This window comes from Pogona vitticeps, chromosome 1, assembly GCF_051106095.1.
Source record: "Pogona vitticeps strain Pit_001003342236 chromosome 1, PviZW2.1, whole genome shotgun sequence".
In the NCBI taxonomy this organism is placed as follows: Eukaryota; Metazoa; Chordata; class Lepidosauria; order Squamata; family Agamidae; genus Pogona; species Pogona vitticeps.
The window spans coordinates 292947565-292965484 of record NC_135783.1 but is presented as its reverse complement, the minus strand read 5'-3'; the positions used below and the strand labels follow the sequence as shown (position 1 = coordinate 292965484).

The following is a 17920-nucleotide window of genomic DNA, read 5'->3' as shown; positions in this document are numbered from 1 at the left end:
CCCCCCCCAAGCTCTATGTATCTCTGCTCCTGCTGGCTCCTGTATTTTATCTAACAAAACAACCCACATTTACAATTTTGTAAAAGGTGCAATATGGGGAAAAGCTGTAACTGTCAAATGGACAACCAGATGATTGTTTGTATTTTTTTTTTTTTGCCCAATTGGGCTTCCTTTGTACAGTATATGATCTTCAATGGAAAAATACACTAGTCTGTGCTGAAATAAGAGTTCTATGCAAAATGGTATTTTGTGCAAATTGCAAAAAAATCACAATACACAAAAAAGGCATTTGGGAAAGGGAAAACATGCTTGTTCACTAAGGGACAAAACACTAGTTTTAAGATTTTAAGATGAGTGGAAATATTTATATTCTCCTCCTCCTAATATATTCCTTATCCAAGCAACCAGTGAACCATATCCTGTGAAAAAGCAGAACTCTCAGTAGAAGTCCTGTAATGAATGGGAGCAACCCAAAAGACCAATGAATGACAGTTTATTAAGGGAAAGAGATCTTGAGACTCAAAGACATCCAAGCTTTGTTCTAGAGTTGACATACTGGGAGGCACTAGAGCATGCCCCCTCACGTATAGCTTAGAGACCAGATGCTCTCTCTTCTCTTTGCAGGGATGCTAAGAAACCTGACAGCAGTCTATGTAGAAACCTGTTATTAACTCCATGAAGACAACTGTTGGGAGTATGAATGGCACAGTGAAATTTCAACAAGACTCAGTGAACATCTTATCAAATACAGTACAGTATACGGGTGTCTGGAGGTATAAACTTCCTACACATTTACACTGGTTTTGCAAAGTCATTCCTACTATCTGTTCTAAGATTTTGGATGAAAGCTTTGCCAACTACCCAGAGTAACCTTTGAAGCTAGGTGAGTGGTATAGAAACAAACAAACAAGCAAGCAAACAAGCAAAGTCTAAAATCAGCATTACAATATATGTTTATAGGATATATAGGATCTGATTTTTCATGGTTCTCCATTACTCTTTTGCAAGCTTCCTAAATGCCATCTCCATTCAACAATATTTCAATTGTTTCGCAGGGGCTTTTGATTTCAATACCTCTTCTTTCCAAGACCTTCAACTAAAACATAATTCAAATGATATCAATTACTTAAAGCCACTGAACTTCTTTCTAATCTGTTGCAAAATGTTAAGAGTACCTCTTGAATATGTTATTGCCATGGCATGGTCAGGATGAAGACACCATCACAACAGAATGCATGTTCCTGAATGCTTCCCACAAGAGGGCTGTGTCATAAATGAAACCATGCATATTTACATTATTCCAGGCAATGAAAGTGGATTAGCACCCACTTCCAATCTAGAATGTTGATCTAGCCGTACTTCTTTACTAGTTCTTCTCCCAGCCTCAACAATGGTGTTTGCTGTTGATTTTCTAACAAGCACCTGCCAATGGGCAATGGCTGATCAGGCTGGTGACAGACTTCCTGTTAACAACGCCACAACTTCTTGCAGTGAGATTTATGCAAACTGGGCTTGCTCTTCTGATGTCACACTGGGCTGCAACAGCTCAAGGGCTATCTCTGTTCTACAGATATTTGGCAAAATCAGGAACTGTAGATACTTCTGAGGGAAGAAATCAACTTTAGAACCCTTGAGGGAAAGTATGAAAACTAATTAGGACTGTTTTTGGCCTGAGGTTAATCTCTGCAAAGGAATTTTGAGAATTTCTGCTTGAATTTATTTTATTTTATTTTTCTTTTCTTTTTAAAATGTATTTTCAAAGAGCTGGATAATCAAATTTAGAAAATTAGTTCACCAAGTGCCTGAATGTTGCAAGCTTGCAAAATGGAAGGATTTCCCCTCATTTCCCCTGTAAGTATATGGAATTATTTCCAGATTTGTATCTGTGGCTTGACCATCAAAATGCTAAACAAAATATGAAACCCTGAAGAATGTTATATGTCTGATATTCATAATATTTTGTGTATCAAACGAGCGAGTGGCCTTTCTTAGCGAATGGGAAATTAGCATTTCCTCTCATTTATCTCTACTTCCACTCACTGATAAGACAGCATGTTATTTTATGAATATAATAAGCGTGTAGACCTTTCTTTTAAAATGGTTTTGTGGTTGAAAGGGCTGGTTTTCTGAAAGTCTGAGATTATACTGTAACCTACAGGAAAACATAATTATTCATAATAGAAAGTATTATGCGAAGTGGGGCAGAAACCCAAATTAGATGGCCAAAAGCATAAAGTTGTGTTCTGTGTATTCTGAGACTCTTCTTTTATTTTAGGGACTGCATTTTGATTTCAGGGTCAATTCAATTGCACATTCTGGTGGCATTCTTCCTTTTTTAAAAAAAAATATGTTCTCTTTTGAACACAAGGAAATTCATCCAGTTTTCTCATCTCCCCTGTCTCAATGAAAATAAACAAAAGAGATGAGATTTCTATGTCCACATTGGTCAGATGGAGTGTCAAGGGTGAAATCCTGATGCCTCCCCCCCCCATATACAAATATAAATTTACTTAATGATGCTCCTTTGTTCAATGTACTGCAGTCTATTAGTCTGGTGGAGCTTGAGAACTGGTTACAGTATCTACAGTATTTGGAAAGTAGCCTGGCATAACTGCTATTGAAATTAAGTTGGTGGAAGGCGTAAAACTCATTATAGGATTTGATGTTGACTCAAAGCTTAAACAAGATCATCCTTTTCAGTGCAGTTTGAATTCCTTCCTTGTAAATATATTAAATATTACATTTGTAAACAGATACATATTTATTTCAAATGCCTTTTGGTAAACCTTAGATTGTACCTTATGTATACAAGTGCCTAAATGTGTACAAGAAGTGGGTGGGTGGGTGGAGGCTAATGAATGTAAATTTTTTAATGGTCTGATATACAGCTGTGGAGTTGGGTAGAGCCAGTCCTGCAGAAGATTATACACTATATTTTTATCTTGTCCTTTTGTAATATTTAGGATCCTAAATTATTTAGAAAGTAGCTAAAATATTTAGAAAGCGACTTTTAAAAAGGTCTGTATGAACTATCTTCTATTATCTGGGGCTGTTGTCCTAAATGCCATCATCTGGAAACAAGCTCCATTGAACTAGGTAATACTTGCTTCTTAGTAAACATTTAGATCTGTACTTAAAAAAAAATTCACCTCACAGATGTTGCCTTTCATGATCTATATAACTTCAATATTTTCTAGGGTAGGAATATTTAACAGATGTTAAAAAACAAGATATTGTAAACATTCAAAGTACTTAATGTTGCCAGAATACTTGCCTTGTTTACTTGTTTTCTCTCTGCCTGAAATCCTGTTGCCTAGTGTATTAAATTGCACTAGAGTAGGTTCACTGAATCTATGAAGATTTAATGGATCATCTTTATAAATTTCAGTAATTCAAATAAGTCTACTTTAACTGTGATTTACTTTAACAGAGCAACCTGCAGTTACAGCAGGCCCATTAGAATCAATGGAAATTACAAAGGATTTGACTAACTATATTCCCATTGATTCAATGGGCCTACTCTAGTGCAAGCGATTATACTAAGCAGCTGGATTTTGGCCTTTGAGTGTTTTCACACAGAACAAATGAGGGCTGCAAGCCTACCTACAATGACTTGGGAGTAAACTCTGTTCTTCCCAGCAGAGCTTCCAAGCAACCTTAAGTAGGATCAGGCTGCGCTTAATTTCTTTTGAATGTGACTATTGCAAATATGATAGGGAAAACTAACATGGCATTAGGAAATAAAATGTACATTCAAGTGAGAGTAAATGTTTATTAATAGGCACAAATGCAGGAAACCAAATCCAAAGGTCCTTCATCTAAACAATCTTTGAAACAAACCCAGAAATACCATCTACCTTGTTTTCCCGAAAATAAGACCTAACCTGAAAATAAGCTCTAGTTTGATTTTTCAGGATGCTCGTAATATAAGCCCTACCCCAAAAATAAGCCCTAATTAAGTGAAACCCCACCCTCCACCATTGTGCAGCAACCAGAAGAAGATGACATGACTGTCAATCTAAATGTAGATTGTTGTACATGAAAAAAATAAAAACATCCCCTGAAAATAACCCCTAATGTGGTTTTTGGAGCAAAAATTAATATAAAACCCTGTCTTATTTTTGGGGAAACATGGTAGCAAAGATTATTCCGTAGCTTCAGTTTTATCTGTCAAAATCTGAGGTTTGCTACCAATTTAACATGTAATAATAATAATAATCCAACCATACTTTCAGCCCTGTATTGTAATCTTTTTAAACCAAGCTGGATTTTCTCATTTGGGGCGTTTCTACACATTTTAGCATGTGTGCAAATATTGTTAAATTCAAGCCATTCCTGTAACAACGAAAATATAGAACTTATGTGTATATTTTCTCAATTAAATGTTTTTCAATAGTGAAGAGACATTGGTGTCAATTCCAAGAATATTCCATTCATGACAATGGCAAAGTGGGTATTTCCCTGCCTTGGTTCAAGATTAAAAGAATAATATTCTGATTTTTATCTCCATCCAACTACCTGTAGCTGTCAGATCTTAGGTGTGTTCACATGAGCCTAGGATTTCAAATTCATGTGTGTTTGTGTTTCATCTAGTAAGCACCATGAAGTAATATCCTGTTTAACAACTGGCAGCACCGTTCATAGAAATTTGTGCGTATATGTGGACAGGTGGTTGCTTCATACTTTAGGAAACATACAGCTTTTCTTTTGAAATAGGACTACTTTTTCCAGTGAAGTATTATTATGGCTGCAAACTGTTTGGGCCCTGCAGGGAATGTGAATTCTATTTTACTCCCTGGAATTTGCTTCTGAGTAAATAACCCTGAATTGAGAGAGATGAATAGTGGCCAAGATGGAATTTGTGTTTTGTCATGTACATTTTCTGTTTCCTGCAAACATCTTACAGTCTGTTTTTATTTTATATTACATTTGAATCATTGCTTTATGTATGTTAGAGGTCCTTTAAAAAGATGCATGTACAATTGGGAGTCACATTCTCCTTAGATGGATATATTTTAAAATCCAAGTATTTTATTGAAGGTCATTTTCACAAATTCAACACTTGGATACATGACAGCACTTTACTACTGTATTGACAGCCACTGAAACCTTTGTGATAACAAATTCATTTATAATGTCACCTTGAACACCATCTGGTTGAAAGACAAACAAATGATGCATCATAATATGGTGCAGATGGGTGGGCTACTGTGGCTTTCCAAATGTTGTTGGGTCACATCTCACATCAACCCAGCCAGCATGGCCAGTGGTGAAGGTGGATAGGAGATGCAGTGCAACAGCATCCTTTGGGTGGCATCAGTGATACAACTCTGCCATTTGTGATCGCCTTCAAACTGGCAAGAGGTAGAGCAGCCCCCCCAATTCTGTTCCCACTCTGCTTCTTTAGTCCATTAGAAAAATGTCCCACTGCACTGGGAGTCATGAGGATTCCCTGTGACTCAAAAAGGTAAACAGGAGAATGAGTTCTGATGGAAGCTACCTCCATTCACTTTGTATGCAGTAATAATTCAATTTGGCTGATACAAGTACAGTTCTCCTTTTCTCCGTTTGAAAAGTTCTCCAATCCAGGACTAATGTAAAGGTACAGAACTATAAGGAAGGAGATTGAGACCTTTGCCCCCCCCCCAACCATAGTTAGCATCTGGAAATACACAGCAGGCAGTCACTCCCCATTTGAGTAAACAGTTTGTAATTCTGCTTAAATTAATCCTTTCTAATTTTGCCTCTGTATGTACAAATCGGCAAATGCAGTTTTATGCAAACTAATGCCCTCATTTGTCCTCCTTTTTGGTGACATATAGATGGCTACCCTGTATCCAGCTGACATTGTTGTTCTAGCGTCTAACCTCTGTGACAGGACCCATAGAAAATGAAGGCTTGTCCCTCTGCCTTGGTATAGATCACCTCAGGGAAATGCAAGGACAAAGTGCTTCAGCTCTGGCTGACAGAGAACTTTGTTAAACCAGGACAGATTGTATTATTTAAGTAGCCTTCCTAAGGAAATGGATCCATGTTTTCCAAGGAAGTTCTGTGGTTTTAAAAGAAATTAACCTTCATTCTTCATTCTGTCTGCCGAGGCCTACTTGATGCCTCAGTTTTTTCTCAGGTAGGTTCTCTTAGCAGCAAAGTCGACAGGCAAGTTGACTGGCTGCAAGCAGCATTTTTGGAGGATTGGTAAATGGCAGCAAGTGGTTACTAATTCGATTATTTATTATATACTGACATCAGTTCTGTGACATTTGGCTGCCCATCAAAACCTCCGGCCTTATCTGGCCAGGACTCAAGGCCAACCCTGCCATTAGGCATCCTGAGGCAATTGCCTTGGAAATGGAGCACAGGCATGGCAAATTTTCTTTCTTTCTTTCTTTCTTTCTTTCTTTCTTTCTTTCTTTCTTTCTTTCTTTCTTTCGTTCGTTCGTTCGTTCGTTCGTTCGTTCGTTCTTTCGTTCTCCTTAAAAAGGGCCCCAAGTATGCAAATATTTAAAAGAGCTCTTAACAGCTTGTGTTAGTGTTAACTCTCCAGAGTGATCTATTTGTGGGAACACTTTGCTCCAAGGGATCCCTGGAACAAAGACATGATGGAAGAGGTGACTTGTAAAAACATCTGAGGCACCACACAGATTAGTTCCCTGGAAAACCTCACCATATCTTTATTCAGAAGATAGCTCAGAGCCAAGAGTTCCCACAGATAGAGAGCTGGAAGGCAGTACATGCCTGTGTTCTCCTGTCATTTCAGCCTTCTCTTCCTCCTCCTCCTCTATATGCAGTGCTGGGGAGGAGAATGGAGGGGCCTCAGCATGCTGCCTCCCCTTCTGGTATGGCACAACAGGGTGTCACTGTTGGACCCACACATATGCAAGTAATTTGGGGCACACTGCTGACAACATCTGGAAGCAGCATTCACTTTCCCCTTCCAGAAGCTAAAAGCAGAGTCTCCAATGAAGTTCGAAGTTCAGAAGCATTTTTCTTACATTTCACTGTTTAGTTAAAATTGTTTCGATCGGCAGAGTTTTTTAAAGAATGAAATAGCTTTTCAGCATAATCTGCTGATATTTATTCATATGGCTTAATTTTGGTGTCATTAAATTTTTCCTGTTATTAAATCCCTGGTTGTACATTGTCTCTGGTGATTCTTTTGGAAAAGGGACAGTATACAACATAATAAAATAAAATAGAAGTCCCTAACTGGGCATTTCAGCACTGAACCAGGAGTCTGGCAATTTGCTTTGTACACCTGCCCCAAGAAAGTTTTTGTCTGTGCAAATAAAGTGAATTGCACAAACTTATGATGAGAGAGGAAAGAAATTCAAAATTAATTGTAGGAAGAGCACACCTAATGAATAAACATCCTCAGAAGGTTAGCATGGCATGAAAGGGGGTGTTAACTCGGTCTTTCAGCCCTTTCTAAAAACCATACAGTTATTTTGTAATTCTTTCCAAGGAAATGAGGTTAAGCTTGTCCGTTAAACCAGCCTCAGCTGCACATCATGGGGAGTCATGTTAGGTATTTCTGAATCATCTGACAGAAAATATTTATATCATAATCAGAAATGTCTAGATTTGAATGTAGTACATTTACAAAGGAATTTGAATTAGCTCTATGAGACGTTATGCAAACCATGTACTGTAATTCTAATTGTGCTGCACAGTGATCTTCTAAACTGCAGTTCTTCTGGAGGCTTAAGAATTGACCAACATATAAATTCTTTTCTAAATATTGTTGTTAGTGTGTGCTGTCAAGTTGGAACTGATTTATAGTGACTAGAGATGGGCATGAACTCCCAGTTTTGTGCTTTGAGCCAGTTTGATTACTGCTGCAACAAGTGTTTGTTGTACCGCCCCCACCAGTGGGCACTCAGAGGCAACACCCAGAGGAGGCAGGGCAAGGCAACTGGGACATTATCCCCGAGTGGGCACCTGCTGAAAGGGGCAGGATGCCAAAGCACCAAACACCCATTGTACTCATCAACAAACTGGGCTGAACTGCCAAACCTGTGGTTCATGCCCGTCTCTAATAGTGACCCTAACATGACTTCCACGGTAGGTGTGGCTTTATTAGTGCCACACCCCCAGTGAACTTCCATAGCTGTGCAAGGATTTGAATCTAGGGCTTCTGAGTCCTAGTCTGTTACTCTATCCACCAAACCACACAGTACAGTATTCTTTTCTAAATATAATGGACGGTGTTTAGAGCACTATAATACAGAATTTCTACATGCATGGTTAATGGTGATCAACGTTCCAGCATATTATGTGTTATATGCATCAGGATAAGTAATAAAACTAACACTAGAGTTCTGTTATTATAGTAGCTTGTTGTTGTTTAGTCATTAAGTCATTCCTGGATCAGCCCAGAAAATTTACATCACAGCTGATTGTAAAGGTAGCAGGATAGTATTGCCTAAAAGACGAAAATGTGAAAGGTCACCGGAAAGATAGTATTGTTTGTAGTTGTCAGTTTCATACAGAGGATCACTCAGCAATATTTTGATATCTGGGTTCAATTACACCCTAAATTCCTTCCAAAGTCCTGTTCTTGGGTTCCAGTCAGTGCAGACAACCGTTGAACAATTTGCTTGTAGCTTTGGTTCCTTTTTGTAATACAGGAGTTTTGTAACACAGACACAGTCAGTCATTTTAAGTACTGAAAGCATTCTGTTGGCAACAATTCTCACAACAAAAATTGGGAGTTAAGAGTTTGGGAAGTGTTGTTCTCAAAATCAGTTTCCTAATGGTGATGCCAGTCATAATTGCCTACATTTTGTCCCAAGAGCCTGCTTAATGTGGAAGGAAACAAGCAGCTCCCTCCAGGCTATAATTTCAGAACAAGAGAGCAGAATTTGGGTACGAATCCAGGAAGCACTGTTATAAAAAAAAAAAAAATGAATGGACATGCTTGTCAGTGTAGGTCCTCCCCCCGTCAGCTTGTTGCACCAACAGTGCTTCCTGGATCCATAAATAAATATATATATTTATTTTTGCAAGAAGGGAGAAAATCCTAAAGTCTCAAAGATAACTAAAGAGACTCACACATGAATTTGTCATTACAATAGGAGGCCTCCTGGGTATATACTTGGCACACTGTGAGCTCACATAGTATGAATGAAGTTAAATGTAGAATCATAGAATCATACCATTGCAGAGCTGGAAAGGACCCCTTGGGTCATTGAATCTAACCCCTGCCAAGGCAGGAAACAACATCCTAAACAGCTAAACCACTCCTGGTAGATGGCCATCTAACTCTGTTTAAAAACCTCCATGTGCAATCATGTAGTTGTTATGGTGGGATTGGCTGTTCAGCAATAAATGCCAAATTTTAATGTGCATGTACTTTAAAAAGAAATACATTTGGGAGGCATGGGAGAGAGAATCATTGGGAACATGCTTTTCGGCAGCTGCCCCAAGACTATGGAATGCCCTCCCATCTGATGCCTACGTTGATGACATTTCGGTGCCAGGTCAAAACCTTCCTGTTCCAGAAGGCTTTTAATTGAAATAATATCAGCTGTGGGTCTGAAGGCAATTTTTAGAATATGCATTTTAATTGCATTTTAATTATTTTGCTCTTTCATTTTGCCTTTTTATTGTATTTTAAATGCTGTAAGCCGCCCAGAGACCTTCGGGTAGTGTGGGCGGCATAAAAGTTAACTAACTAACTAACTAACTAACTAACTAACTAACTAAATAAATAAATAAATAAATAAATAAACAAACAAACAAACAAACAAACAAACAAACAAATAAATAAATAAATAAATAAATAAATAAATAAATAATAAAACGGCAAGTAGGAAAAGAGATTCAGCCTTTTATCCTCTGCCACCAAATATATATATAAAGATTCCTTTAGAGTTCGCCATTGTTTTTAACAATATAACTTGCTGAATTGGGCCAAAGGTCCATTAACTCAGGCATCTTACTTTTCAAATGTGTTCAGCTGTGCATCTGGGAATTTGTTGCAAGATTATGCGCTTTCCTTCATGGAAGCTGATACCTCTGATGTCAGGAGGGCAGGGAATTCCCTCCAGATTTGACTCTAAAATTTAAAGGTGATATCCCACATGCTGAATTTATTTTGAGGATAGAATTCAGAACCTCAGATAGCTCCGGTAAAATTCAGACTAAAACCTGTAGTTCATTTACTACTCCACTAACATTTGAGCCACCAGCCTCCACAAGCCTCCACGTGGGTGTCCTTTTCTCAGACTGAGATTTTGATACAAAAAAAAAATCTTTTATAGAAATAGCTGAGATAACTATCATCTCTTTCAGTATTTTGAACACAGTACCTTTAGACCCTTCTTCACAAAAGTTTGAAAGAAACTTGTAGATGGTACAGCCCCTTGTTATTCTTTGCATTCTACCAAAAAGGGGGGCTATCAGGCCACTCACAAATTTTGTTGAGGAATCTTCTTCATTGATACATATTTCTCCTATGTGTTTATTATTCTCTCATATGTTAAGATATTTATGCAGAAACTATATATATATGCCTTTAAACACATTGGGATCCTGCCCTGATTGTCAGTTTTTACACACAACAAACATAAAAAACCCTGAAAAAAACTTGTTTAAAGAAATATCTATGCATGATATATATAATGCAGAGATGTTTCTTTAAACAAGTTTTTTTCAGGGTTTTTTTTATGTTTGTTGTGTGTAAAAACTGACAATCAGGGCAGGATCCCAATGTGTTTAAAGGCAGCAACAATAAGACCGCTGCTGAAAAAGTTCCCCTTGGATCCTATGGTATTGGATAATTACCAGCCACTCTCTGCTGTTCCATTCCTGGGCAAAGTTTAAGAGGGGGGGGGGCTTCTTAACTCCAAGAGGTCCTGGATGAGATTGCTTGTCTTGTTCCTTATCATTCTGGTTTCAGCCCTGGTTATGGGATGGAGACTGCTTTCGTCATCCTAATGGATGACCTATGCTGGGAACTGGACAGGGGGAGTGTATACTTGTTGGTTCTGCTGGACCTTACTGTGACATTTGATTCCATCAACCATGGTACCCTTCTGGGCTGTCTCTTCAGGATGGGATTTGTAGTCACCGTTTTACAGTTCTGCAATCCTTCCTGAAGAGGGGAACAAAGGGTCTGTTCCTGTTATTGGAATAAACCAGCAGAAGAATCGTGTTTTTGATTTTATTTTATTTTTGATTTGGCTAAAAGTCAAGTGGACTTTAGCTAAAACCCAAAACATTTGTGTATGTGTCTTCTCCCCACTGCCTCAGGCTCCCTACTATTGCCGCTGCCGCACCACCTTGGGCTCACTACTGCCACTGTTACTGGCTCCGCCTGTGACACTGATGTTGCCGCTGCCGCTGACTCCAATCATGTGGCTCCGCTTGGCCAGGACAGGGGCGGCAGCAGGGAGAATTGAAAAGGAGGGGGGATGAGGTGGAAAGGTAAAGAGGGAGCAAGGGGTGGGGGTAGGAGGGACTAGAGACAGGAGACTGCATTTCCTTTTATGAACCTACTCATGTTTTTAAACAATCAGGAGAGAGGGAGTTCTGTGGCTGTTGTGCATAATTTGCAAGTCAGTAGCAGGGCAACTGCTTCACAGGCAAAAGGCCCTGGATTCATTTTGCACCAGTTCCAGCTAGGTTTGAAGCTCAAAGCTTTACAGAGCAACTGACAGTGGAGATAGATGGAGGAACGGTCTCACCATTGGCAGCTTCCTGTGTTCCTATGAGCAGCAGGGTTCATGGGATCAGGTGACACTACAGAGCACATCCTGTGTGCTTCTCTTGTGTAGTGTTGCAGCCTTTTCCTCGACTCAGTCAACTAGAAGCAAAGCCTCCATAAGGTGCAGGAGCCTCAAGTGTACATAAAATTAGCACCTTCCATATTTAAGATTTGATCTGGGACACACTTGAGAAAACAGTGGACTACTGTACACAGGTTTCAGAGATACTGTTTCCTAGGAATCCACTCAATCAGGCTATGTAAATGTCTACAGATCTTTTGTCAGTCCATCAGCTGGTGCAGATACTGCACCATTAACAAAGTCTGTAATTTCCTAATGGTTTGCTTCCTGTAACTACTGTGCTCTCCAAGGAGAAGCGAGGCCAGCCTTTCCCAAATACACTTTACAAACTACTTAGTTCTGGCGTGAGAAGCCTCCATCTGGATGAGGCCACAATCCACAAAGACTGGCCACAAGACTGTAGAGAGGAAACAGCAGGCAACTTTCAGATCCCCTTCTGACTTACATTTCTTTAGTTCTTTCTATAGCAGGAGAAATGTCCTACCACAAAATATACATTTTATATATACAGTATATTTATTTGAATGACTGCAACTTCCAAAATCTCACAGCATATAGTGGCCAATCCAAGTGATGAATATAGGCAGTAGATTACAGGATAAATACAGTATTAACACAAATGTCATATTATTCATACAGTAAAAACAAAAAAAAATCTGTTTGATAATCACCCTCTCTCTTCATTTTTTAACAGTAGATTGTGGTCTTATGAGCAAGTGAACATGTCTGTGTTTAGTGTCACATTCTTTCATCATGAAAATTGAGCCTGTCTGAATTTATATCATAATGTATATATTATAATGTATACATTGTAGATTATTTGTAATTAGAATGGAAGCCACATTAGTGTTCAAGAGATATACGTAACTGAGGTAGCCTTCTGTGCCTGGGAGATCAGGCTTACAAAGAATGTACTTATGGCCTGAAGACCAATCACAAAACAAAGCAAGCTAGTTTATAGATTATGGGAGGTGGAAAGAGATCTTGCTATGATGACCACACACCATTAATTTAAGGAATTCCTTTTTCTAGCAACTAGTTATCTGTAGTGTACAGTTCAGTTATAAGGTGAAAGCATGGGTTCATAAACTCTGTCAATCCATTAATTTCAAGATTCTCACTGAAAATGTGCAGTACTTCAAGACTCTGCTTCAGTATTTTCAGATCAATGCTTTTTAACATTTATTTCAGATAATCACTAATGACAGGTGCTCAGGAGGTTTCCTGAGCAACTAGCGAGCTACCATGCATGACATGATGGATTGTACTGCAATTGTTTGAGCGTACTTCCAAACGGAAGCATTGCTGGTTAGAAGGCATTGCAGAACTATGCCACATTTCCCTCCTTAATAGATTTTTCAGGGCAAAAAACAAAAGATGAAAAAAAGGCAAAATATATGGGAGTTTTGCAAGTGGAAGATGACCACTGGAAGTCCATTGGTCTTCGTATAAGTTGCTGTAACTAACTGCAGCTAATTTACAAGATGCTAGCTGCATCTTGATTGTACAGTCAGATGCATGACTAAGCACATGATTTAAACGCACCTCAGCAGTTCATCAGTTAGCCACAATTACGTGTGGTAACTCACACAGACCTTACTTGAAAACCAGTAGGATCCCTGAAAACATTCCATGAATGAAGCAGGATAGTTGCATAATGAACACTTTGTCTCGAAGCACCTCATATCACAAATCACAGATTGCACTGGCTTGCTTTACTGTGAGTATAAGTTCCATTCCAAAGTATAGACAGCTTGTTGTTGTTGTTGTTGTTGTTGTTGTTGTTGTTGTTGTTGTTGTTGTTGTTGTTGTTGTTGTGTGACTCAAGTCAAAACCAACTTATAGTGACCCTAACAGGGCTTTAAAGGTGAGTGAGATATTTAAGGAGTGGTTTTACCAGTTCCACTCCCCCAGTGAGTTTCCATGGTTGTTTGGTGATTCAAACCTAGGCCTCCTGAGTCCTAGTCCATCACTCTGTCCACTGTGCCACACAGGGCAGCTTATGCTTCTTTTAATACCATTCTTCTTACATTCTTTTCCATGATTATGATGTAGCTGTTTTGGACTAGAAAATGTAAACCGCATTTCTGTTTGGTTCTAAGACTCTGTCTAGTTTTAAAGTCTTAGACTGGCATATCATCCTTTTGGGATGGTAGATGATGTAGACCCAGTTCCTAATAGCTCCTGATCTTGCTGGAGTCTCTCTGCTTCTGGTTGCCTTTGGCAAGTGGCAGTTGCTTTGGTGTATGTTCTCTCTGGAAGGTTTTCAGGGTCCATAAAAGGCACAGAAATGTTTAGTGCAAATCTGTAAAAGAAGGAGCCTGAAGATCTAATACAAGGCATATTCTAATCATGGATTACTCTAAACCCTTTAAATAAGCTTGATGTTTTTGATCTCATCTGATACAGCATTCATTGCTCTCAGACAATTGTGCTGTTTTTTGGAAGCACAGACAACTCCAATAAGATATTCATGTCTGTCTCTGCATCATGTCACTGGAACAGGCCACAGAAGATCTCTGTGAAAAGCCTCAGCATTGATCTTTAAACACATTTTTACACACCAGAACACATTTTATAGGCTCAAGTTCGGATTTGGATTGTACAAATTTGTTCAGATTTGGATTGTACAATTGTTCAAATTTGGATTCTTTCAGTGCTGTCAGAAAGAATGAATGGGACCATGAGCATTGCCTGCTTGTGAAACCAGAGTTCCCTTTCTATACAGAACTTCTGCAAGCCCTCTGAAACAAAATCAGACCAAGAAGCAAGCTTCTTAACTATTAGAGCAATATGACAATGGAACCAATTACCTCAGGAGGTGGTGAGTGCTCCAATGGTGGAGGCATTCAAAAGAAAATTGGAAAACAACCTGTCAGATCTGCTCTGATTAGGATTCCTGCACCAAACAGGGTATTGGGCACTTACAGGCCCCTTCCAACTCAATTGCTGCATTCTATGATTCTAAGCAAACCTCCTCCTTTCTTTGCACAGGGTTTTTCTGGAAATTGAATAAAGCTTCAGAGTGAAAGAAAGCCTGGGGGGGGAGCCGCCTAGAGGAGGGATATAAATAGAATGAATGAATGAATGAATGAATGAATGAATGAATGAATGAATGAATGAATGAATGAATGAATGAATGAATGGCCAAGCATATTTTCAATGGATCTTAATTTGGCCTACCCTACTTACTAAACATATTCCCTGAAACTTTCCTTATCATATACTGAAGAACTATACAGAAGATAAGTAAAGATGTTATCAAAAGAAGTATCTTGGACTCTCCAGTTTTGAAAAGTGAAATGAAAGCACTCATTAAGTATTTGTTAAACATACATTGCCATGTGTAGATTGGACTCTAACCTGCAGAGACAACATTTATAAAATTCTGACAAGTTTCTGCCAGTGAATATGGAAAATACAGCAATGATACATGAGCTGGAAATGCTCAGTTTGCATTTCTAATCCCTACGAAAGGAGATGCCAAAGATTGCAGCAACCCTTGGACCTCAGCATTCATTTCCCATTCAAGCAAAATGATGTTTAGGATTTTTCAATGAAGGCTGCTAACTCTGTATGATACAAGAAATGTCACATATGCTAGTTGAATTCAGGAGAGGAAGAAGCACTAGAGATCATATTGCAAATCATATAGAGATCATATAGAGTGTGCCAAAGTATTTCAAGGAAAATAATTTTGCGCTTTACAGATTACAGCAAAAAAATTAGAGTGCTTATGATGTAAAGCTATAGATCATGTTACAAGTAATCTCTTGATTACAATACTGTGGTGTTTTCCCCTTGGGCCCTGCTTGTTCCACCAAATGCAGAGCTCACAAAGGTATCTCAACACACCCTATGACATGCTGCCACCAGTTGATCTTTTTATCAACTTAATTTTCTTATGAAAGACTAAGGTCCATGCAGTACTGACATTTTAAGAGAAATAAATTGATTGACGTGGTTTCAGGAATAATTCTTAAGCACATACTTAAAGTTCCACACAGCTTCAACATTTTACTTTAATCTCTTCTATATTAATTAACACTGGTCTCACTCTGACTAATCACTGCCTAATCACTGCTTAAACACTCTCTGCCTCAAAACCCCAAACTATTCTCCTCTCCAGCTTTCTCTGACTCTTCTCTCCCAGATTCCGCCTCTTCAGCCACCCCTTTGGCCCTGCATCACAACCATATTAACATAAAATTCATGAATAATGCATATCACTTACGTTAAATGCCACCAACACTAAAGCTAGTTTACCTTGAAAAAGAGGGAAAGCAGCAAACCAGCTAACATCAGGTTTTAAAATGGGTTGGTTTATTTATGTTGCTTCTAAACCTGCTTTTACTTAACATTTTAAATATAATCATGCTTTTACTCAACATTTTAAATATAATATTATTAATTTTCTTAATATTTGAATAATTTGCAGTTTTTAGCTTTAAATATTGTGTTTTTAATTATGTACGCCACCTTGGGTCCTTTTTTAAGGAAGGAAGGAAGGAAGGAAGGAAGGAAGGAAGGAAGGAAGGAAGGAAGGAAGGAAGGAAGGAGGAGGAGGAGGATGGAAAGGGCCTCTCTGGCAAAGAGTTTCAATTAATGTAAAAGCTAATTAAAGAGTTACAAATATAACAACTCCTTCTTGGAAGACAATTACATGCCAACAGTCTGTCCAAACAGAAAAGACACACGTAATTTCCCACAGGACGACTTTGGTAAGAATACATGGGAAAAGCCCTTGCCTTTCATGATACCAGTAATTGTCATAATATCTATATTTGTCTGGAGTTTCCATGTTCTTAAAAAGCAGGATGCTTCTTTATACACAGCTGTAGTCTGGTGCTTATTGTTTTGGAAGGGAGATGGGGCTGCCTAAAAGTTAGGCAATGGTTTCTGAATATGTTGAAGGTGCCTGGGTATTAAGAGTACGGTAGAGATATGAAGGTGTGAGGAAGAAAACAGGGAAATTTGGAGAAAGAGGGCCCTATATTTGTATTTGCTCGATAGGCGGACAGGAGGAAGAGATTTATTTTTCATTTTCTGGGTGGGGGTGAACCCTCACATCTTTAAGAAGAAGAAAGCTTTCAAATATAGAAATTGGCCTAATAAGGACTGACATTGAATGGCTTCCAGCACATCTGAAATACTGAAGTCACAGAATCCATGAATACTGAGGATGTCAGGGGCAAAGGAGTTGAACACAGTGACTTGTCCTGTGATGGGTATTAAGGTTGAGCGATTAGAGCTGCCACATTACCTGGTTTGCTTAGTTTTACCCATACTCTGGGCATGCCACATGCTGCCCATTAGGAAGCAGAAATGAAGAATGATTTTGAGCTAAAACCCCAAAATCTCCCAGCCAATGTATTTGGGGCTCATCTACACCATGGTGCTGTTCCCATTTGCTCTGAAGTTGTTCTGGATCATTCATGTATTCCTAAATTTTGGATCTGAATAGATAATCCCAATATTAGTGTCCACACTATGTTTTGTGTTATGGTGGAAAAGTGATAAAGGTTTTTTTTAAATCACTGGGTGGAGGAACACATCCATCACATGGCACACACACCTAGAAAGTGGATCAGTGAACATCGGGGCTGTATGGAACAAGGTGTTTCCACATTAACATTTTTCTGTGGAATTATGGTTACTTACTTCATACCTTGTAATCATTGGTGCCAAATCATGACAATCCCGTGTTTTCCATCTCTGTTTCTCTTTTTAAACCAGGGTTTTAACAAACACTATTTTACAATAAAAGATAATTAGAGTGCCAGCTTGTCTGGAGTGGGTAAACAACCTGCACTTGAAGCTGTTCAGGACTTCCGTGTGGTTCAGCTGATTTTTAAATATTCATTTATTTACTCCATTGGTTCCCAACCTTTTTTTAGTTATTACTTCCTTTAATAATAGCCAAGTAACCTGCAACCCCCCTACCACATTTGCATAAATAGGCTGTTGTTGTCCTTCCCCTGCTGCTGCTCGCCCTCCTACTGCTCCTGCCACCAACTCCACTGCCACCAGTTCAAAACTGGGAAAGGTTAATAGTAGGAAGAGGAGAAGGCAAAGGACTTCAAATTATTTAACAAGGACTACAACACATATAAGGCAGTCTTCATCCCCCT

At 38.8% G+C, this 17920-nt stretch overlaps 1 protein-coding gene across 2 annotated transcripts in view; it reads left to right on the top strand.

Moving 5' to 3' along the window:
- Positions 1-463: 463 nt before the first annotated feature.
- The window catches only part of SPI1 (Spi-1 proto-oncogene), a 38076-nt gene continuing 20619 nt past the window's right edge, over positions 464-17920 (top strand). For both annotated transcript variants that reach the window (XM_020799496.3, XM_020799489.3), the window contains exon 1: positions 464-1851. In XM_020799496.3, coding sequence (XP_020655155.1) covers positions 1807-1851 — 45 coding nt within the window. In that variant the 5' untranslated portion in view covers positions 464-1806. The remainder of the gene's footprint in view (positions 1852-17920) is intronic.